Here is a 23,583-nt window from a genome sequence, read left to right on the forward strand (position 1 = left end):
CGGCCGATTCCCATAGGGCGGCGCACAATTGGCCCAGCATCGTCCGGGTTTGGGGAGGATTTGGCCATGGAGCTTTACTTGGCTCATCGCGCTCTAGCGACTCCTTGTGGTGACCAAGGTTGACCGAGGTAGTCAGTTGAACAGTGTTTCCTCCAACACAGTGGTGCGGCTGGCGGGCAGGTGTTAAAAAGGGCGATGTGGCGGAATGTATTTCGGGGGAAGCGTGACTCGACCTTCGCCTCCCTATCCTGTTGGGGAGTTGCAGTGATGGGACAAGATCAAAATTGGGGAGAAAAAGGGGTAAAATACTAAAAAAGATTACATGTCCGGTTTTGTATTTACAAATCATAAGCTATTCTAAAAGTGTTGTTGGTTATAAAAGAAAGGGTCCCACACCTGGATTATGGTTGGAGTTAGCCTGGAAACCTGAAGTTAAATTTGATTGAATTCTACGATGACAGGCACAAATGAGCGTTTGGATCAGGAAAGTTTCCTCTCACCACCTCCACAAGCCAGAATGTTGAATAAAATCATATTTTAACTTACTTTACCTGTTGTCCATGCGGTTGGTCCTTTTGCAGGTAGGAATGTGAAACAATATATCCACAGAAAAGTATAATTACATGAACTTTTCAAAGTGCTGGTACATTCAGATGTCTCTCCTGAAGCATCCAATGCAATTCAACGTTGGTCTTCAGGCTAGGTTGGGGTAAGGCCTGGGCCTCCTTCCTCAGAGCCTTCATAGTGGTAATATCATCATTAGAACCTTCTTACGATGGATCTAGTAGCCAAGGTGTTTTCCATAGCCTTCGTTAGTAAAGTTGCTCTTAAAAACCTTTGCACATCTAGAAGTGCTTTTTTTCCCCTTCCGCTTAATTTTATTCATAGAAGATCTCTGCTCAACATAGAATCAAGATGTTTAGGCTATCTGTCCGACTGTGACTGCTGATTGCTTCAGAATGAAGTTGACTACAAATACAAAGTTGCCAAATGATTTATTTGCAATTGTTACAAACAAGTGAAGGATAAAATTATGCTTCAAATAAAAACCAAGATGACTGCATTAGGCTACATTGGTCTATCAAATCATTTTATTTGTCACATGCGCTGAATACAACTGGTGTAGAATTTACCATGCAGAGTCATTGTAACACGAGGACACGAGGAATAAAATGAAATACACAAAAATAGAGCTATATACTGTACAGGGAGTACTAGTACCAGACCAATGTGTAGGGGTACAAGGTATTTGAGGTAGATATGTAAATGAAAGCAGGGTAAAGTGACTAGGCTTCAGGATAGATTATAATAAGAGTAAGAATAAAGAACAGTGTAGCAGCAACAAATTCTGAGTGTAAAAATGTGTGCGTGTAATGTGTATGTGTGTTTGTTGTTGGTATGAGTGTCTGTGTTATGTGTGCGCGTGTGTATGTGAATGTGTATGGGTTTTGTGTGGGAGTGTCAATGTAGTGTGTGTGTGAGTGTGTATATGGTGTGTAAATATTGTTTAGTGAGTGTGCGTATGGTCAGTGCAAGATAGAGTCAGTGCAGATAGTTTGGGTACCACTAATTGATTATTTAACAGTCTGGCTTTTTAGCAGTCTTATGGCTTGGGGGTAGAAGCTGTCTCGGAGCCTGTTGGTCCGAGAGCCAATGCTCTGGTACCGTTTGCCGGACAGTAGCAGAGTGAACAGTCTATGGCTTGGGTGGCTGGAGTCTTTGACAATTTTTCGGGCCATCATCTTACATTGCCTGATATAGAGGTCTTGGATGGCAGGGATCACGGCCCCAGTGATGCACTAGGATGTCTGTAACACCCTCTGTAGCGCTTTGCGGTCAACGGCAATGCATTTGTTGAAGCCAGTCAAGATGTAGATAGATGCAGTTGTGGGTTAACAGGGAGTACAGGAGGGGACTAAGCACACACCCCTGAGGGGCCCCGTGTTGAGGGTCAGCGTGGTGGAGGTATTGTTGCCTACCCTCACCACCTGGGGCTAGCCTGTCAGAAAGTCCAGAATCCAGTTGCAGAGGGAGGGGTTCAGTCCGAATTGGAGTGGGTCTAGGGTGTCTTGGGATGATATAGGCCTTTTCAATCATATTGAAATCAATTTCATGTTCAATGAATTGAGTTCTATTTTGCAAATAGGATACTGTCTGTAATTTTTTGCCTCAATGTGTTACAGACATCCTAGTTTCATGATGTGTGACAACATGTGCGCAATGATAGGACCAATCTGTGATTTAGTGCATTATTATTATTATTGGGTAATCACAATAAGCCCCCTCAATAGCCTATTTGCAGCCATAGGTGAAAATATGTTGCTAGGATCTAATCCATCGTTAGTATTGTGGAAGAATTCTAATGTTAAGGTAAGATTTGAATGGAGAAAGCTGACCCGAGAGGGGCGCTGCTTTTTTTTCGATACTATCAGTATCGACACATGGTCTAACGACGCACTTAGCGAACCTTCTTCTCACTATGTGCTTGTTTGGGAAACACTTTTAAAAAGTTGGTTCGTAAATAGCGACGCATCTGGTACGATCATCGTAATGCTTAAGTTAGTTACATGGCAAGTGGGAAACGAGGCCCTGGACATTTCTGGTGATGGCTGGCTCTATTTTCACAGTTCTCTATTCTTCTTTTTTAGTGAAGGTCTCTATATGTCTTGTGTTCTACGTGGTGTGTGATATCTATTTACGGGTGAGAAATGACAGATCTCTTAATGTTGCCAGGGTGACCAATGCCATGGCAACACAGATGATATCAAGTGTGTGTGTTTCAACCACCTACGTCTCTGCTGGATGCAACGCCCTCTTTTATTCTCCCTCTTGCTCTCTCTCTCCCCCATATTGCCCCAGGGTATTGGGGATCACTCATCTCTGTTACAGAGATGAGTGACGCAACACTCGCCTTTGTCTAACCAAGACAGAAGTGTGTGTGTGTGCTGGATGGTAGATGTCTGTCTATCATCACTAGACAGCCCAACAGACAGACACACACACACACATTGACCAGACCTTTTCAAACCGTTTCTATTTCAAACCTTTTCACACAGTGTGCACAACACTTCATTCACTTTCACTCACAGCTAAGTTGTATCTGTATGTAAGGGGATTCTGAAAGTGTATACCCTGAGAAAGGCAGATAACAAGCCGAAACATGTTTTTAAATACAGTATTTCTACCTAAATAAATAAATAAAGGCATTTTAAATCAATTCGTTCATCCTTTTGTTTTTCCTCCAGAGTGTCTTGAAGGGAAAAAGGCCCACAACAAAATGTTCTACATTTGTTTTACTAAGTGGTGGCCATTATCCCCTTTGTTTTTCTGAATTATTTTTAAGTCAACGTTAAAGAACAGTGTGATTGTGCAATGGCAAGGTCGTCGTGCAGATAACCTTTTTTAAAAAATGGGCACAGGAACATTGTGGTCTTAGCCTACATTTGATACTATCACTGTAATAAGCAAGCATTGCTTTATCAATGTTCTAGAACATTGTATCTATTTCCATAGATAAAAAATATTTTGAGTCTTTATTGCTGAGGGGAAATACAGGCAACATCGTGCAACAAAAAAATTGGTTGTCGAAATCATCCCACCAGTCGATGAACCACTTCCCTTCACTTTTTCAACGTCATTCATCATTGAAAATAGCAGTCAGTTAGCATTTTGTCAATACGCACTATGTGAGTACACTGCTGTTACACCTAAGATAACCCTTCATATAACACAAGTGCTTAAGTCATCAAACATGACTCCAGAGATAGCCTGATGACTAATCTACTATATGACAATACAGTATCCTGCTTTGTTACTTTTGTGGACCCTCACACTGAATTGCAATACAACATAATTTCCTTTACCAGATTAGTGGGAAACTAAGTTGAACTGCAACACACACACACACACACACACACTCCGATGCCGGAATTCTGACAAATATGCCGGTTCTGCTGTTTGATAGATGCCTGAAACTCACATGACGACAGCAAATGTGTTGATTACAACATAGCAGTGATTCACCTGAGAGGCTCAGGGTGACAGACTACATTAGATTACTACTGCAGCATCACACATAAACACACATACACAAGCTCACACACACACACACTGACACACACGCACACACATACACTCAGACCTAAGATAACTGTAGTTTTAACTATGCTTTGTGGAAAGTAACTATGTTTAGGGGCGAACAAATAGTTACTTTGGAGCTGACTACAACTATTTGAATACAGATCTGAGAGTGCAACTACTTTATTTTTTTTATATTTGAATACAGATCTCAGGAAGTGACTACTCTTCAGAAACTATTGGATTGGATACCTTCAACTCATGCCAGGGCTGTATCTGGAACTGCATGTTGAAAACAGAAAATAATGAATAGAGCACCCACAATGTCCTATGCTATTCTAATCTATTTCACAGTAAATTTGATCTACACAATACGTTTCTATCTAAACATTCTGTAAATGCCCATTCTCCTTAAAACCGCTACAGGATTGGTGGGTCCCCTGTGGAACGGTTGAGATAACGTAGGCTAATGTGATTAGCATGAGGTTGTAAGTAAGAAGAAAATTTGGGCAGAAAGCTTAAATTCTTGCACTGTCCAATTTACAGTAGTTATTACAGTGAAAGAATAACATGCTATAGTTTGAGGAATGTGCACAGTTATGAACTTGAAAAGTTATTAATAAACCAGTTAGGCACATTTGGGCAGTCTTGATACAAAATTTTGAACAGAAATGCAATGGTTCATTGGATCAGTCTAAAACTTTGCACATACACTGCTGCCATCTAGTGGCCAACGTCTAAATTGCGCTTTGGCTGGAATAATACATTATGGCCTTTCTCTTGCATTTCAATGATGATGGGACAAAAAATACAAAAAAGCCCATGTTTTTTTCATTGTATTATCTTTTACCAGAACTAATGTGTTATATTCTCCTACATTCTTTTCACATTTCCACAAACTTCAAAGGGTTTCCTTTCAAAATGGTATCAAGAATATGCATATCCTTGCTTCGGGTCCTGAGCTACAGGCAGTTAGAGTTGGGTATGTTTTTGGTGAAAATTGAAAAAAAGGGGCAGATCCTTAATGTCCATTTCCCCAGGTAATCAAGTCAAACCAATTAACCAATGGTATTTTGTACAGATAATAAGTATAAATAAGTTGTGGTGCTCAACTAATGTATTACTTTTTCAACATGCCCTGAAACGGTCAAAAGCTGCAATTAAATGTATTATACCTGAAAATACTGCAGAGAAATTCAAAGTCATTTGCAAACATTTCAAACAGCAATTTGTTCCTAGAAAGATCTCAATTGCATACTTCTCGCACCCCCAGGGGTATGTGCAATGCCGTCCGGGTATTCCAAATAAAAATGTGATTCTTTTTTTACAGTCCATTTATGAGGTTTTTTTGTTGCCTGAGTAGCCTCGTTTCACTGCCAAAAATTCAATTAATCTATCTCCTGTTCAGCGAAATAACAACACAATGTCAAATACAGGTAGCCTAGTCAAATAATTAACATCCAATCACATTAAGGGTTACTCTCTCGTGGGAATTCCACTAACGGTCCGTATGTAGCCAAACGTAGCTGCTGCTCATGTTGGTATCTGTACTGATGGCGCAAAAGCCATGACAGGGAGACATAGTGGAGTGGTAACGTGCATGCAAGCAGTTGCTCCTGACGCCACTTGGGTACACTGCAGCATCCACCAAGAGTCTCTTGGTGGAGACTCTTGCTGCCAAGGGAATGCCTGACAGCTTGAAAGACTTCTTGGACACTACAGTGAAAATGGTTAACTTTGTTAAAGCAAGGCCCCTGAACTCTCGTGTATTTTCTGCACTATGCAATGATATGGGCAGCAACCATGTAACGCTTTTACAACAGGTAAACTGGTTATTTTTTGAATGGAGAGATGAGCTTAAAGTTTTCTTTACTGACCATAATTTTCACTTGTCTGATGCTTGCATGATGGCGAGTTTCTCACATGACTGGCCTATCTGAGTGATTTTATTTCTTGCCTGAATGATCTGAATCTAGGATTACATCTCCGCAACTATATTTTATGATTAAGAAGTTGGAGCTCCTCTCTGTCTGCATTAACAAGGACAACACACAGGTCTTTCCATCATCGTATGATTTTATTGTGTGCAAATGAACTCATTCTTACAGACAACGTCAAATGTGATATAGCAAAGCACCTGAGGGAGTTGGGTGCACAGTTATGCAGGTACTTTCCCGAAACGGACAACACAAACAACTGGATTCCTTATCCCTTTCATGTCTTGCCTCCAGTCCACATACCAATATCTGAAGAAGTGGTTCTGTGAAAACTGAATTTAGTCAGAAACTACTGCCAGATTTCTGGATTGGGCTACGCTCAGAGTATCCTGCCTTGGCAAATCGTGCTGTTAAGACACTGATGCCCTTTGCAACCACATACCGATGTGAGAGTGGATTATTGACCCTCACTAGTATGAAACCTAAATACAGGCACAGACTGTGTGTGGAAAATGATTTAAGACTGAGACTCTCCAATACAACCAAACATTGCAGAGTTATGTGCATCCTTTCAAGCACACCCTTCTCATTAACCTGTGGTGAATTATTCACAATTTTCGATGAATAAATAAGGTTTTATATGTAAGATGGTGAAATAAAGAGCAAAATTATTGATTATTATTATATTATTATTTATGCCCTGGTCCTATAAGAGCTCTTTGTCACTTCCCACGAGCCTGGTTGTGAATGTCCATTGCCCCAGGTAATCAAGTCAAACCAATTATATTTTGTATAGATAATTATAAATAAGTTGTGATGCGCAACTACTATACACACACACACACACACACACACACACACACACACACACACACACACACACACACACAATAACGGTTATATATAGTGTCAAATAAGGGTTATTTGGCTTGTAACCAGAGCAGATCCCTTTTTGGTAATATAACTATTTTTTTTATAACCTTGCTGTTAATAGATCGTAAAGCAGAATACAACTGAGCTTACGTTTGGAAATGACAAGTTCACTTTCTCATCCATAGCCTAAAAATACATACCAAGGGCGTTGTTGGGCTCACATCTGAAGACTAGGGGGCATTTACGACGTCTTCTATTGTGGATCGCTAAAATATCCAAATGATCACAATTCCTCAATTCAAATATTATGGCGACACTATCTATACCAACGATTGTTTGGTATGGCTTATAAACAACAACAAAAAAATAAAGAATTTCATGCGGTGGTTTGGAAAAAACGAATCCCCTCCGAATCGTCATCTGGAATAACAGACATTCTGGGATAATATAGTTACATAACCAACGTTCTGTACTAATACTTGTTCCGTGCGAATATGGGCTTATGATCTATAATCTATAATCGATAATGACCGATGATCAAGTCATGACAATCCTTTATTTAATTCAATCAAATATTACAAACAATCAAACATTCAGTTAAAGAATTGATAACAACATAACAGACAAGCAAGCTTTTCCAGTCGTGACAATTCATACAAACTAACCCTTGGAGCGCAGGATGGCGTCACCCGATGTTTTTCATTAGCATGACGAAATGGGGAGCGAGGTTTGGTTTGGCACCGTGCGCACGCGGCTGCTGCAGGTCTGGTATATAAACCGAGCGCAGGTCAGGGCCATGGACAATCTGCTGCTGGGGACTGCTTGGCGGACAACAAAACGACAACTAGCGTTTACAATCAGCAACTTCTTTAGTTTGAAAGGCTGTATATTGTTTCTCCCTCTGTCAGATCGAATACCAAAAACCAGCGGCGATGAACAGCCATTGTAACGGGACCGGGAAGCAGTTGGTGACAGATTTCTACTATAATAACGGTTTCAGTGAGCTGAGCCTCGAGACCAAGAAGACCACCGTACAGCAGCGGAAACAGCATGAGACGTCCGGTAAAGATGCTGAGGATGAGTCCCGGTTACCGGCACTCGAAGCAGCGTACAGCAGCATCTTGCGGGGGCTCGGGGAGGACACGGACCGGCAGGGGCTCCTGAGGACGCCTCTAAGAGCCGCCAAAGCAATGCAGTTCCTTACCAAGGGATACCACGAGGACGTGTACGGTAAGACCCGGTGGGGACTCGGTATTTGGTCGATTAATAGTTGGGGGGAATATGCTAAAAGAAAAGGGCACATCCAATTTGAATATCAGCACCCTGTTTTTGCCATCCATTTCAAAAGGCTATGCTTTTGATGCAGAAACAAAATAATAATACATTTATCAAAGATGAGCAGCAGGAGAGTGCAAAACGTAGGATAGAGAGAGAATAGAGAACTAGGAACACATTCCTTCCTACACTGTAAATTGTAAAACAAAATAAAAAAATAAAAACATTTGTTGAAACCAAAAATATGATTCGCTGCCAACTGTTATTTGATTATTAACAAACCTATAGTTCAGCTGCCTATGTCTTTAAACACTCAATTTACTTTCCCCCTTTGGTTAAACCTAATAAATACAAACTTTATATATATATATATATATATATATATATATATATATATATATATATATTTATATTACAGTTGAAGTCAGAAGTTTACATACACTTAGTTTGGAGACATTAAAACTTGTTTTTCAACCACTCCACACATTTCTTGTTAACAAATTATAGTTTTGGCAAGTCGGTTAGGACATCTACTTTGTGCATGTCACAATACATTTTTCCAACAATTGTTTACAGACAGATTATTTCACATTCAACTCCAGTGGGTCAGAAATGTACATACACTAAGTTGACTGTGCCTTTAAACAGCTTGGAAAATTCCATTAAATTATGTCATGGCTTCAGAAGCTTCTGATAGGCTAATTGACATCATTTGAGTCAATTGGAGGTGTACCTGTGGAGGTATTTCAAGGCCTACCTTCAAACTCTGTGCCTCTTTGCTTGACATCATGGGAAAATCAAAAGAAATAGGCCAAGACCTCAGAAAAAAAATTGGAGACGTCCACAAGTCTGGTTCATCCTTGGGAGCAATTTCCAAACACCTGAAGGTACCACGTTCATCTGTACAAACAATAGTACGCAAGTATAAACACCATGGGACCACGCAGCCGTCTCCTAGAGATGAATGTACTTTGGTGCGAAAAGTGCAAATAAATCCCAGAACAACTGCAAAGGACCTTGTGAAGATGCTGGAGGAAACAGGTACAAAAGTATCTATATCCACTGTAAAACGAGTCCTATATCGACATAACCTGAAAGGCCGCTCAGCAAGGAAGAAGCCACTGCTCCAAAACCGCCATAAAAAAAGCCAGACTATTGTTTGCAACTGCATTTTGGAGAAATGTCCTATGGTCTGATGAAACTAAAATAGAACTGTTTGGCCATGATGACCATCGTTATGTTTGGAGGGAAAGGGGGAGGTTTGCAAGCCGAAGAACACCATCCCAACCATGAAGCATGGGGGTGGCAGCATCATGTTGTGGGGGTGCTTTGCTGCAGAAGGGACTGGTGCACTTCACAAAATAGATGGCATCATGAGCAAGGAAAATTATGTTGATATGTTGAAGCAACATCTCAAGACATCAGTCAGGAAGTTAAAGCTTGGTCGCAAATGGGTCTTCCAAATGGACAATGACCCCCAAACATACTTCTAATGTTGTGGTAAAATGGCTTAAGGACAGCAATGTCATGGTATTGGAGTGGCCGTCACAAAGCCCTGACCTCAATTCTTTAGAAAATGTGTGGGCAGAACTAAAAAAGCGTGTGTGAGCAAGCAGGCCTACAAACCTGACTCAGTTACACCAGCTCTGTCAGGAGGAATGGGCTAAAATTCACCCAACTTATTGTGGAAAGCTTGTGGAAGGCTACCCGAAACGTTTGACCCAAGTTAAATAATTTAAAGGCAATCCTACCAAATACTAATTGAGTGTATGTAAACTTCTGACCCACTGGGAATGTGATGAAAGAAATAAAAGCTGAAATAAATCATTCTCTCTACTATTATTTTGACATTTCACATTCTTAAAATAAAGTGGTAATCCTAACTGACCTAAGACAGGGAATTTTTACTCGGATTGAATGTCAGGAATTGTGAAAAACTGTGTTTAAATGTATTTTGCTAAGGTGTATGTAAACTTCTGACTTCAACTGTATATACACAACCGTGGGTCTAATCCTGAATGCTGATTGGTTAAAACCACATTCCAGCCTGTGTCTATTCCGCAAGTTAACACACACTGCCTATTTACTCTGACTGAGCAATCCACTGTCTCATCAACCCACTATAAAAAACATCTAGAAATGATCTCACATTTCTTTTAGACTTACATTTAGATTTCAACAGCGGAGATTTGTATAAACCTTGTTGTCTGTCTCTCCGACATTTGCAACATTGTTTCCAAAATTCAAATTTGATCTCCAGCTGTCCCATAGTAATGAACGTGTCGGGACGAGACAGACAAGCAGGTAGGCAGGCAGCATTCCTCAGCCAGTCGAAATCGTAAATCAGCTGGCATAATTTTTATGGATATATACATAGAAATGTAAATTGAAAAAAGGCAGTGCAGCTAGTTTGCTGTCTTTCCAGCTTCAGTTTGAAGTGGTCGTGTTGTTGGCTAGCTCCTCTGAACAACAGTATCCTGATGAGAAAGCACATTTTCTATGCCAGGTGAAATCGTGCCTCATTAGCTCATTGTTATGGACGTTTCCAAATAAATGTCTCTAGAAAATAGCTTATGCAAATGCAGCTACTTTGCTGTTATTCTGGCTGCACTTTTTGACATGACTAAATTAGCTGTAATTGGCTAGCTAGCAAGCAAGGGATAAGAATGCTGCCAGCCAGTATGGTAATGGTATATTTAGAACAAACAACTGGGTCGTGTCCATGGATACAGAACAAAAAGAATGAACGCAGGGTTCAAACGCATTAAGAAGGAAAGAAATTCCACAAATTCACTTTTAACAAAGCACACCTGCTAATTGAAATGCATTCCAGGTGACTACCTCATGAAGCTGGTTGAGAGAATGCCAAGAGTGTGCAAAGCTGTCATCAAGGCAAAGGGTGGCTACTTTGAAGACTCTAAAATAGATTTTGATTTGTTTAACAATTATTTTGGTTACTATGTGATTTCATGTGTTATTTCATAGTTTTGATGTCTTCACTATTATTCTACAATGTAGAAAAGTAAAAATAAAGAAAAACCCTTGAATGAGTAGGCGTGTCCAAATTTTGACTGGTACTGTATATATACACACACCAAGAAATATCAATAGAAAACAGGTAAAACTAAACGAAATGCAGCTAGTTTGCAGTCTTTCCAGCTTGACTTTGAAGTGATTGTGTGAGCTGTGTTGTAGGCTACTCTGAACAACAATGTCTGGTCGAGAGAACACATTTTCTATGCCAGGCGAAATAGTGCATCATTAGCTCATTGTTATGGATGTATCCAAATAAATGTCACTAGAAAACAGCTTAAACAAACGCAAATGCAGCTACTTTTCTGTAATTTTGGCTGCACTGTTTGATGAGACTAAGTTAGCCATAGTTGGCTAGCTAGCAATTAAGGGATAAGAACATTGCCAGCCAGTATGGCAATGCAACATTTAGAACGAACGACTAGGTCGCGTCCATAGATGTAGAACAAAAAAAACAGGCAACCGAATCGACAGAATGAACGACTAGCCGGTTTGGGACTATATCTTGTGGAAGATGGTCAGAGGTTGAACAATACTGATAGACTTTTATAACAATTTGATGAACTTTCTCTCTTTCTCGCTCTCTCTACAGACATCCTGAATGATGCCATATTTGACGAGGACCATGATGAGATAGTGATAGTAAAAGACATTGAAATGTTCTCTCTTTGTGAACACCACCTTGTACCCTTTTTTGGCAGGGTAAGACTGGGGCTCTAAAGACAGAAAGTGGGGTGGGGAGTGGCTGACAGAGAGTAGCAGAGAAAAGAATGGTAGAGAGAGAGAGAGAGTGTGTTCTGTTGGAAAGAGAGTATGGGGGGGGGGGGTTATTGGGTTCTTTGTCCTGGATAGGGAGGAATGGGACACACACACACACACACACACACACACACACACACACACACACACACACACACACACACACACACACACACACACACACACACACACACACACACACACAGTGAGTTGGCTTAGCACACAGTAGCTTTGATGCCAGTCTGGTGTTGTGTGTAGAGTTTACAAAGAGTGTGAAGATGCTGTATGTGTGTTGAGCAGGTCACATGTGAACCTCTGCTCTGGTTGTTTGAACTCTGACCTGTATTTCTACTCTGTTGCATTGACCCAGGTACATATCGGATACCTGCCAAATAAGAAGGTGGTCGGGCTTAGCAAGCTGGCTAGGTGAGTGTACAGTACAAACACACACACACACACACACAACTGATACACAGTCCATACGTTGTGTGTATTGGAGAAGCTGGTTGGCTCATGACAGGAGCAGGGAATGGTCGGGCTACCCGAGTGTGTGTGTGTTAGTGCTGGGTGGCTGAGTTCTTCTGTTATTTCAGTTCTTTGACCTGGAGGCTTAAACTGTAAGCCCTACTGCTAATATCCTGTCTCACCCCAGACACACACACACACACACACACACACACACACACACACACACACACACACACTGAGAGACAATACCCAGACCTAGCCGCTCCCAGACCATGAGAAAATCCCTCCAGACCAGTGGGAATCATTCTTCTATTATCACAGGCTCTCTCTGTCTCTCTGTCTATCCCTTGTCCTCCCTCCCTGTCTCTATTTCTCTCCTCATACTTTATAGCCCTTCAACCCTTTTGTATATTTCACTCCAAACATGCACATTGATCAGATCTTGCCTAACAATTTCAGATAATGTTTTGGCAGGCAGTGAATGATTGACAGGTTGATAGAGTGATCGACAGGTTGATAGAATGATTGACAGATTGTGTATCGGGTCATCTCTCTATTTATGAAGACATTAATCATTATCAAACCTGATCACCAATTAGCTATATGTTTGATGGTCTTCTACTGTATTATATTATTGTTCTGTGTGTGTGTGTGTGTGTGCGCGCGTCAGTGGAGGCTGGTGGGAGGGGGTATAGGAGAACAAGCTCTGTGTAATGGCTGGAATAGATTAAATGTAAACGGGATCAAACATATGGAAACCACACGTTTGACTCCGTTCCATTTTTTTTCTTTCTCCCAGCCATTACACAGAGCACGTCCTCATTCCACCATCCTCCACTGGTGCGTGTGTGTTCTTACTGTGATAGTAACTGTTTGTTGTGTGTGTCTGTAGGATTGTTGAGATGTACAGTCGGAGGCTCCAAGGTAAGAATGGCAGAGGGCTTACTCAAATATACATACACAGTGCGTATACTGTAGTTCAAAGGACATATTCGTAAACATACTACCTTGAAACATTACTGTAAGAAATATGCAACATTCTGTGCGTGTTCCCCTCCCCAGTCCAGGAGCGTCTGACCAAGCAGATTGCCATGGCGATATCAGAAGCTCTACAGCCAGCCGGTGTGGCTGTGGTTATAGAGGCAGCGTGAGTACTACACACTCTCACCAACTCTGAATGTTTATTAGGTGCTTGAAGTTCCAGACTTATAAATCACATGTTAATCATGAGAGTAAAGCGGGGCATTCTTGTGTTGGCTTGTATATGATAATGTGTTCCAGGCACATGTGTATGGTGATGCGTGGGGTTCAGAAGATGAACAGTCGAACGGTGACCAGCTGCATGTTGGGGGTGTTCAGAGAAGATCCAAAGACTCGAGAAGAGTTCCTACGACTCACCAAGACTGCTTAGCAACCACCTCGGACCCCTGACCTCTAACCCCTGCCCTGACCCTGTAAAGCACATGTTCTAGGGTAGAGTTCCTAAGACTACTCCACACACCTCACAGAAGCCTTATATACACACAAGGCAATGCAAGCTCTCAAACCTGTGTGTGTGTGTGTGAATTTCTGTCAGAGTGAGAGGCTATAATTATGGTGCCTTCAGCTCACCTCAGCTAGAACACTAGTTATAAGCACTAGATATGACTAGTTAAGACTGAGATTTGTGGTGATACTGGGAGCAGGAAAATGCCCTACCTCTTACCTTTTTAAATGCAACTCATGAACCAGGTTTCCATTCAAACTTTTTATGTGAGTAAAGTACATGTCGGATAGAAAATGTCACAACAGACCTGATGGAAATAGCAAATTTGTCGGTAATCTTCCCAAATGTCGACAAAACAAAATACGCTAGACAAGGTGGGATCTTTTTGTGGCTGTAAAAATAGTTATGTGAGGAATTGCGGTGGGAAACGCCTTTATGCGCAAATATTGATATAATAACCATCTTATCGAAAGTAAATTTGGAGTCACGCAATATGTTGTGTGGTACTCCCACTACAACTCAGGAAATCATGCAATTTATTAGGCTACAGATAAACTAAGTAATGAAATTCACTCTTTTATATTAAATATCAAGTCTTATTCTTGTGATATAATGATCAGTGCTTGGCTGTCAAGACCAGAGTGGGCACATACCGGATATAACCTATCAGTTTTGTGACAAAAGCATCAGTAGAGTTGAAAATGCAACGGAAACCCATTTAACTTGTATTTTTTGATTGTATATTTAACCGCAAAAGTTATTTTTATGTGCACTACGTCATCATGCACAGCCTTTTAGCCGCAACAAGTCAATTTGATGGAAATACATCTCTGGTGGGGAAAATGTGCATATTGTTTATATGCAGATTTTTGAATATTCACATGAAAATCTGTCACCGATTGGGTGGAACCTAGTTACTGTCATCAAGTTGCACTTTTTTAGGACCTCTCTTCTTATTTTACCTACAGAATGTAGAAATGAAGAAAGGAGCCGTTTTCACATATGGTGCTGGAGATTTGTATTTTTTATTTTACTTAACCTTTCTTTTGACAGGAAGTCAATGTTAAGACCGAGGTCTCTTTTCCAGATGAGCCCTGTTCAGCACAACAATACACATTAAAATACAATAAACACATTAAACTACACAATTAAATACATGTTATTATACATAACAACAAAAAAACACAATCATAAAAAAGACATTCTTCAGTAAAAAGGTTCCGGAACAACCATCTGAAATGCTCTAGAGGTATCAATTCCAAGTTTAAAGTGGATCATATGTAGATCATTCCACACTTAAGGTGCAAGGAAATTAAAGGCTGATTTACCTAACTCTAAAAGCCAAAGGAATCGCCAGAGTTAACCAACCCTGTGACTGGGTTTGATAACCTTTCATTTATAGACAATGACAGGTTGAAAAGTGGTGGAATGTCCCTTTTTAAAGGGACAATCTGCAGTCACTACATACATTTTTGGACTTATAAATTAATTATTTATACTCATTGATTCTTGAGGAATATAACTTATATGCCTAATGAGCTTAGTTCAACTGTTACACGCAATCAGAACCCAACATATATGCTTGTTTTACGCCAATGTTTGTAAATATAAACGAACACTGTATAGCCTCAAAACAACCTCTTAAGGATCGGTCCCTTTTTTTCCAATTTTCGCCTAAAATGACATACCCAAATCTAACTGCCTGTAGCAAGGATATGCATATTCTTGGTACCATTTGAAAGGAAACACTTTGAAGTTTGTGGAAATGTGAAAGGAATGTAGGAAAATATAACATATTAGAAATGGTAAAAGATAATACAAAGAAAGAAAACTACTGTTTTTTTTGTACCATCATCTTTGAAATGCAAGAGAAAGGCCATAGTGTATTATTCCAGCCCAGGTGCAATTTAGATTTTTGGCCAGTAGATGGCAGCAGTGTATGTGCAGTTTTAGACTGAGCCAATGAACCATTGTATTTCTGTTCAAAATGTTGTGTCAAGATTGCCCAAATGTGCCTAATTTGTTTATTAATAACTTTTCATGTTCAAAGCTGTGCACTCTCCTCAAACAATAACATGGTATTCTTTCACTATAAGAGCTACTGTAAATTGGACAGTGCAGTTAGATTAACAAGAATTTAAGCTTTGTGCCAATATCAGATATGTCTGTCCTGGGATATTTTCTTGTTACTTACAACCTCATGCTAATTGCAATAGCCTACGTTAGCTCAACCGTCCCGCAGGGGACCCACCAATCCTGAAGAACTATAATTGTGATATCGTGGATGGTCAGCCCTTGCATACATAGCTCGGTCTATACATTTTAGAGCGGTTTGATTTATCCAGCCCCATCCCTCATCTTTTTACCGAAAGTTATTTTTCCAACAGCAGATTAGCCTGTTAAGACTCCATAATATTTCATCTGTATGTGGTTCAAAGGAAATTATTTTTAACTAACATTTGTTAAAAACATTTTTTAAAAAAAGTGTATTTCAGCACTGGTCAGCAAAAGCATCTCTACAGTTTATAAGCCAACACGTGTTCTATATCTATATTTCCTGGTATTTGTCTAACAATGTTTTCCTCTGTCTATGTTGCCATTTGTTTTCATGAATCATCATTATGTCGTGTTCCCTCAATTAAACTAGATCACCACAATGGAGTGGCTCTTTGCTTCTGTGTAATGGGCTGGGTGTGTGTTTGCTGGGGTAGAGCCTGAGGGGAGACGGTGCCTTTAAATGTCAGTGGGCAGCTGCAATGACTCAGCCAACCTCTGTTCTCCTGCCACGTTCACATGCTAGTCAGAACTCTGACATTTCAGACTTGCTAACTGGTTGTAGTTGTACACGTACCCCGTTCAACCAGTTAGCAAGTGGAACATTTCAGAGTTTCCAAGCTCTGACTAGCACGTGAACACGGCATCTAACCTGACCCTGGGTCACACAGGAAGTTACAGCATGCCGTGTCACATCATGATGATGTCAGAGGTTCTAAACCAATCACTGTAGCATGTACAGGTGACCGAGCGACACAGAGAACAGGGTCGTGACTTGTGTTCAAGCCTATTAAATAAGACCCTGTACACCAAACAGACATTTGTTGGAATGTTTTGGTCTGAGACAAAACAAAGTCGATGAATAATCATTTAATTGCCATTACATATTGAATATTTTAATGCACTCAAAAACATGACACTTGATATAATTCCCAATGAATTGATAAAAGGAAACTCCTGTATCAGAGCAGGTTTGACACAACCGGAGAGAAACCATCAGCCCAGGTATTAAAACTAAAAGTTGTCTCGGATTTGGTGTGTGGAACAGTACTGGCCACTTATTGCTGCTAAAAGCTGAGGGTTATAAGAGCTGTACAATAGGGAGGGAAACACGGCTCCATCTCACACACACACGCGCACACACACACACACACACACGAGAGAGAGAGCTGGAAAGAGTAAGAACCCTTTGACTGAATCTCTGCTATGAGAGTTTTAGACGGGGTCAAAGCAAGCCTGCTACACAATAAAGCGGTCATTTCTCATGCCCACCTTCCTTCCCCTCCTTTTCTTTCTCACTCCTCCCCTTCTTTCTCTGGTTATACTGGTGGCCTGTCAGAAGCCTATCAGACGGAGGTCTGCTTGTAGTTCTTGGTGTCCAGAACCTTCTTCCCACACATGGCACAGATCCCTAAGAGAGAGTGAGAGAAAAAGGGGGAGAGAAGGGAGATTGTGAACATTATTACATCTTCACTGAATGACAATTTGCTTCTTAGAGAGTGTTGTGGAAATATTGAATCAAATATTTCTCAGATACCGGAACTTGTAAATTCAAATAGACTTTATTACAAAGTAACAGAAGCCGAGCAATTCCATGGAACAAGTGAATTTTCTTGTTTACATTCAAGCTTTATAGGTTTCCACCTTCAAATAACACACATGGTCATTCCCCTCTATGTAGATGATTAACTCCCCTTGGCCTTGAGCCACCATTATCTTCCTGTCCCAATAATTTCTTGTTAAGGCCCACATCTGCTCAGTTTAGATTATATTATATTGGTGGCGGCGCCATAGTGTTAATACAAAAAAATAAATTTATTGCATATATACTTTCCTAATATAATTGCTTTTCTAATAATACTTGATTAGTACAAACATGTGTTCTTATTTCAGATACATGGCTTTTGGTGCCTATATTAATTAAGGTACACATTTTCTGCTTCCGTTCTGTTTTTACATATCTAGTGATTAACTCCATGTTGACCCGTAGTCCCATGTGGCTCAGTTGGTAGAGCATGGGGTTTGCAACGCCAGGGTTGTGGGTTCGATTCCCATGGGGGACCAGTACGGAGAAGAAGAAAAAAGTATGAAATGTATGCATTCACTACTGTAAGTCGCTCTGGATAGAGCGTCTACTAAATGACTAAAATGTAAATGTAATGACCCAGTCTGTACACTCCCATGGATTCTGCTTCTGTTCTGTTTTTATATGTCCAATGGTTAACTCTTTGTTTATCCAGCTCTGTCCATTCACCTGAGCTCAGCCTTTATTCTGCTTACACATGTCTATTAATTAACCCTATGTTTTCTGTCTCAATACTTCTGGGAAAACAGTCTAGATACTGGAAAATCAAACACTGTCAGGAATTTTCACCTACAAGAGCAACCAAAATGGCTGAAAAGATGGGGTGTGTAGTAGTGATGCGCGGGTCAGCTGTTTGTTCATCCACACCACTCGACTATATGTGATAAAGTGAAAATCTGAAGTCCGCCCCCGACCCTAACACGCAAATATAGAAAATGCACAGTACAGTCAGAGATGCGCTAACTATTATTTGACAGGGGGTGCAGGTGTTGTTTTTTTAAGCCCAATTTGAATTAGGCGCGATTCTGCTTATAATTTCCTATATTTTGGTAGGCTATTTGTTAGTCAACTTGTTTAGATACATGCAGCATCTCATGTCATTCGAAAACGTAATGTTAAATTTCGCTGCTATGCAGATGACACACAGCTGTACATTTCAATGAAACATGGTGAAGCCCCAAAATTGCCCTCGCTAGAAGCCTGTGTTTCAGACATAAGGAAGTGGATGGCTCATATAACCCTGGGGCCTGCAGGTTATGAGTCAACCCGCGCATCACTAGTGTGTAGGCAGATATAGTACCTTTCTTGTAGGCACAGCCCTGGCAGTAGTGAGATCCTGATTGGTGAACAGAGCTCTTGCAGATTCGGCAGATGCCAAAGCCCGACTTGCCTGATTTTCCTGGCTTCCCATAAGGATCAAACCTGTTGACAGAATCATATTATTGTAACATAACCATAATCTGACCATATACAACATCAACAACAACTGTCTTACCTAGCCTTCTTAGATGTCAGAGCCTTGTTCTCATTCAGCTTCCGCCCACCGCTCTCTAAAAACGTAATACAGTATACTGTTGTGAATACATAGTTTTGAATAGTTTGATACTATGTGTAATACACAATTCTGTATCTATAATACGAGTCCTATATCTACCTGTAGTGTTCCTTGCTCCGTCCTTCCAGGTGTCTGGAGTTATCACCCTGCCCAGCTTCTTCTCACCTGAGATAGAAAGAGAAGCGATAGAGGCAGAGGGTGAAGAAAGAGAGGAAGAAAAGTTCAGAAATGGGAGTAGATGTTGAAAGGAGATGGGGAGAGATGAGAAATAGGAATTCATTGTTAGCTACAGGACTCACACAAACACTTCTCGTTCGGGTCTGTGATACACAATAGGGCATGTTAACTAGGTAACGTTAGACTAAACAACAAAACAAGCCTTCTACAACACAACAGTTAGCTGAGATAAACAAAATTAGACAGTTAGACAAATAGCCAGTTAAGGTTAGTTATCTTCTTATAAGTTCTAATTATCCAGAACTTACTTACAATTGTCGCAAACCATAGTTTCTTCGTTTTGTACAACACTTTTTGCTAACACCACTAATAAACTGGACCTAAATGTGTAGCTAGTCAGTTATAAACATCCTGTTTCCGTTTTCAACGTCTGGGACCTCAGAACCTGATTGGTTGGTCTCGCAGGAGTGGTAACCCGTTATTGGTTGCCAAATATGTCAGTCAATGTAAGCGTCTGACCTTGCGCTGCTTCATGTTTACGGAAGGGAGTCTGATGAATGACCACGACAATATCGGTGTGAAATATTGAAAAACAGCCACGTAGGCCTATAGTTAATTTGTCTCATTTAGAATAGTAAACTACTGTATTATGTCGAAGGATACAGCTAGCTAGGCTACAAAGGCTGTAGCTAGCTAGACAGCAAAAAACGTCAACTTGACTCAACTTCATATCTCAGTACGAGGAAGGAGTTCTCAAGGTAGGCTATTCAGACTATCCACCCGACAGGAGCTATAGTAGTTGGTTTTGTGCTAAAAATAGCTTATGGGTTATTGCTAGGGGTTTTAGTGGTTCAGACTATTATGATGATGATGATTAACAATGCATCCAGCCTGGTCTGGCATATTTGTATATTTTAGTCATTTAGCAGACGCTCTTATTCAGAGCGACTTACAGAAGCAATTAGGGTTAAGTGCCTTGCTCAAGGGCACATCAACATATTTTTCACCTAGTTGGCTCGATGATTTAAACCAGCAACCTTTCGGTTACGGGCCCAAAGTGCTTAAGCACTAGACTACCTGAGTGTCTGTATCTGCTAACCATGCCTTTATAGCACAGTCAGGTGGTAGTGCACTCGTCCTGTAACTGGGGTTGCTGGTTCAAACCCTGCTACTGCTTTTCCTCTCAATAACTGCAACATGATACCATATTTCCAATTTCAGTACAGGTAGTCCTGACCAGACCTCTCTCCAGCACCATGTGGGACGAGGAGATCAGACATATGGCGTCCAGCCACGCCATCATGGCATCGGGGGTGTTTATGGCGACAGTGGTGCCGGCGGTGCTAGTGCCGGGTTTCTCTGTGTATGGAACACACCTGCTGTGGCAGTACTCTGTTGCCGGGGTTGTTGCTGTGGTCAACATCTCCCTGTTCTGGCTGCTGGGGGTCAGCCCCCCTACCAAGAAACACACTATCACCTACAAGGTACACACACAGTCACCTAAAGAAACAGAAACACACACTCACCTACAAGGCATACTCGCTATGAAGATATGATCAGTTTTATTATACGAGAACTGAATGGTATGAGGTGATCATCTCTTTCTCTCCTCCCCCCCTCCAGATGTCTAGGTTGGTGCGTTCCTGTCTCTACTTGCTCCTCTCCTGTCTGTTCTTCCACACTGTAGTGGTCCTGTATGGAGCACCGCTGCTGGAGTGAGTTCTGCCAAGACAGTGTGTTTCCACCTGTCAATATTGAGTGTGTCAGATTGTGTTGAAAGTCTTTGGAAGTCTTTGTTTCTGAGTCTTTCACTGTGTTTGCGTGTTAGGTCTGCGCTGGAGACATTCTCTCTGGCGGTGTTGTTGACCAGTCTAACCACTCTGAGGTGTGTGTGTGTCCTCGGGCCCAACGTCCAAGCCTGGATAAGAGTCTTCAGCCGACATGGGTACTACCTCTATCTACGTCTACCTCTGACTCTCTTGGTCTCTCTCTTTCAGTATCGCATTTTCGTATTCTCTTATTCTCTCTCACATTCTAGTCAAACTCTCTCTCCAACTACTTCTTTATCTTCTCTCTCTCTCTCTTTCTCTGACAGAGACAGTATGTCTGTACTGTATGTCCACTGGGAGACAGTCTTCCACTACGTCACAAGCTTCACAATGTCGATGCTTTGTGTGTGTAAAATGTGTATATGTATACTTGTGTGATTTTGTTTTAGGGCCATGTCGGTGTGGGACACCTCTCTACAGATGGTGGTCGGCTGCAGTGTTGTGGGAGCCTGGCTGGGAGCCTTCCCTATCCCTTTGGACTGGGACCGACCCTGGCAGGTCGGATCACACACAGAGAAAGGCCATGAGTAGAGCTGACACGATTCCTTACTTTGTATATCAGCAAACCGTGTTTGTTCTACACAATATATTTATATCACAACGCTGTTCCCTGTAGGTGTGGCCTGTGTCCTGCAGTCTGGGTGGAGTGATTGGTTACCTGACTGGGCTAGTCGTCGCCCCCGCCTGGATACACTGGCACCGGAAACACCTCACCTACAAGAGCAAGTGATGGATAGGACAGGGAGGGAGGGAGGGTGTGAGAGTGTATGTATGTGTATTGTATTTTATTTTTAAAATTTAACTAGGCAAGTCAGTTAAGAACAAATTCTTATTTACAATGACGGCCTACCAAAAGGCAAAAGGCCTCCTGCGGGGACAGGGCCTGGAATTAAAATAATTTTAAAAAAAAACAGTATAAATAATAAAATGTAATAATAAATATAAACACAACACTACATAAAGAGAGACCTAAGACAACAACATAGCAAAGCAGCAACACATGACAACACAACATGGTAGAAACATAACAACAACATGGTAGCAACACAACATGGTAGCAGCACAAAACATGGTACAAACATTATTGGGCACAGACAACAGCACAAAGGTCAAGAAGGTAGAGACAACAATACATCACATAAAGCAGCCACAACTGTCAGTAAGAGTGTCTATGATTGAGTCTTTGAAGGAAGAGATTGAGACAAAACTGTCCAGTTTGAGTGTTTGGTGCAGCTCGTTCCAGTCGCTCGCTGCAGCGAACTGAAAAGAGGAGCGACCCCGGGATGTGTGTGCTTTGGGGACTTTTAACAGAATGTGACTGGCAGAACGGGTATTGTATGTGGAGGATGAGGGCTGCAGCAGGTATCTCAGATAGGAGGGAGTGAGGTCTAAGAGGGTTTTATAAATTAGCATCAACCAGTGGGTCTTGCGACGGGTATACAGAGATGACCAGTTTATAGAGGAGTATAGAGTGCAGTGATGTGTCCTATAAGGAGCATTGGTGGCAAATCTGATGGCCGAATGGTAAAGAATGTCTAGCTGCTCGAGAGCACCCTTACCTGTCGATCTATAAATTATGTCTCCGTAATCTGAATCAGGGTTAGTTTGGCAGCTGGGGTGAAAGAGGAGCGATTACGATAGAGGAAAAGTCTAGATTTAACTTTAGCCTGCAGCTTTGATATGTGCTGAGAGATAGACAGTGCACCGTCTATCCATACTTCCAAGTACTATGTATGTGCATTGTATGTTGGGGTGAAAGAGGAGTGATATTGTATGTGTGTGTGTGTGTGTGTGTATTGTATATATGTGCATGCTTGTTATGTAATTCCTCCAGGCTGCTGTTAAATTATCGCAGTAGTAATCCTGCTGTATTCCTTTGTCATCTGAATATTTATTGGGCTATTGGTGGACAGGCCCTCTCCTGTAAAATATGATGTTGCCATGTAAAAATATTCCAGAATTCCTCTTTTTTGACAAATAAAGTCTTAGTTTCTTTTTATTCCTGTGATTGTTTTTCCCTATAGGCTTCTAACAGGGTTTTTACAGACCGAAACCACAGAGCTGTACTGCCACAGCTGTGCATTTCACACACATACTGCCACTATACCATGAAGTCCAAGGAACTGGCTATAGATCTCTGAGATAGAAATTGTTTTATACCCTTCCCCAGATATATGCCTCATCACAATTCTAGAGTGTTGAAAGTTTCCAAGAGCACAGTGTTCTACATCATTGGGAAATGGAATGGCCCAGCC

At 41.1% G+C, this 23,583-nt stretch overlaps 3 protein-coding genes across 4 annotated transcripts; 2 read left to right on the forward strand and 1 right to left on the reverse strand.

The window, feature by feature from the left end:
* The first annotated feature begins 7,677 nt into the window (after positions 1-7,677).
* Positions 7,678-15,444, forward strand: gch2 (GTP cyclohydrolase 2). Its single transcript, XM_014179359.2, has 6 exons — positions 7,678-8,117; positions 11,788-11,897; positions 12,325-12,380; positions 13,315-13,346; positions 13,485-13,569; positions 13,704-15,444. Exons 1-6 carry the CDS (start codon positions 7,820-7,822, stop codon positions 13,831-13,833), a joined length of 711 nt encoding a protein of 236 aa, XP_014034834.1. The 5' UTR covers positions 7,678-7,819; the 3' UTR covers positions 13,834-15,444.
* A 944-nt stretch (positions 15,445-16,388) lies between these two features.
* Positions 16,389-19,949, reverse strand: LOC106589407 (cysteine-rich PDZ-binding protein). Its single transcript, XM_014179360.2, has 5 exons — positions 19,812-19,949; positions 19,422-19,487; positions 19,263-19,317; positions 19,068-19,189; positions 16,389-17,593 (listed from the first exon to the last, which is right to left on the reverse strand). Exons 1-5 carry the CDS (start codon positions 19,825-19,827, stop codon positions 17,529-17,531), a joined length of 324 nt encoding a protein of 107 aa, XP_014034835.1. The 5' UTR covers positions 19,828-19,949; the 3' UTR covers positions 16,389-17,528.
* A 42-nt stretch (positions 19,950-19,991) lies between these two features.
* Positions 19,992-22,109, forward strand: LOC106589229 (phosphatidylinositol-glycan biosynthesis class F protein). 2 transcript variants are annotated; one of them, XM_014178947.2, is made up of 6 exons: positions 19,992-20,257; positions 20,721-20,983; positions 21,123-21,214; positions 21,328-21,444; positions 21,718-21,826; positions 21,945-22,100. In XM_014178947.2, exons 2-6 carry the CDS (start codon positions 20,756-20,758, stop codon positions 22,056-22,058), a joined length of 660 nt encoding a protein of 219 aa, XP_014034422.1. In that variant the 5' UTR covers positions 19,992-20,257; positions 20,721-20,755; the 3' UTR covers positions 22,059-22,100. The 2 variants fall into 2 exon arrangements, with proteins under 2 accessions (XP_014034422.1, XP_014034423.1); XM_014178948.2 differs by having other exon boundaries at positions 20,003-20,257; positions 20,726-20,983; positions 21,945-22,109.
* Positions 22,110-23,583: the final 1,474 nt, after the last annotated feature.

This window comes from Salmo salar, chromosome ssa28 (genome assembly GCF_905237065.1).
Source record: "Salmo salar chromosome ssa28, Ssal_v3.1, whole genome shotgun sequence".
Taxonomy (NCBI): domain Eukaryota; kingdom Metazoa; phylum Chordata; class Actinopteri; order Salmoniformes; family Salmonidae; genus Salmo; species Salmo salar.

What these genes read in the sequence shown, in the direction of transcription:
- gch2 (XM_014179359.2), top strand. Translation starts at nt 7,820, where the DNA reads ATGAACAGCCATTGTAACGGGACCGGGAAGCAGTTGGTGACAGATTTC. An exon ending in TTGTACCCTTTTTTGGCAGG is followed by an intron (nt 11,898 to 12,324) that starts GTAAGACTGGGG and finishes GCATTGACCCAG; the next exon opens with GTACATATCGGATACCTGCC. An exon ending in GCTGTGGTTATAGAGGCAGC is followed by an intron (nt 13,570 to 13,703) that starts GTGAGTACTACA and finishes AATGTGTTCCAG; the next exon opens with GCACATGTGTATGGTGATGC.
- LOC106589407 (XM_014179360.2), bottom strand. An exon ending in CTGACATCTAAGAAGGCTAG is followed by an intron (nt 19,190 to 19,262) that starts GTAAGACAGTTG and finishes TTCTGTCAACAG; the next exon opens with GTTTGATCCTTATGGGAAGC. An exon ending in GGGCTGTGCCTACAAGAAAG is followed by an intron (nt 17,594 to 19,067) that starts GTACTATATCTG and finishes ACTCTCTCTTAG; the next exon opens with GGATCTGTGCCATGTGTGGG.
- LOC106589229 (XM_014178947.2), top strand. Translation starts at nt 20,756, where the DNA reads ATGTGGGACGAGGAGATCAGACATATGGCGTCCAGCCACGCCATCATG. An exon ending in AACACACTATCACCTACAAG is followed by an intron (nt 20,984 to 21,122) that starts GTACACACACAG and finishes CCCCCCCTCCAG; the next exon opens with ATGTCTAGGTTGGTGCGTTC. An exon ending in AGAGTCTTCAGCCGACATGG is followed by an intron (nt 21,445 to 21,717) that starts GTACTACCTCTA and finishes ATTTTGTTTTAG; the next exon opens with GGCCATGTCGGTGTGGGACA.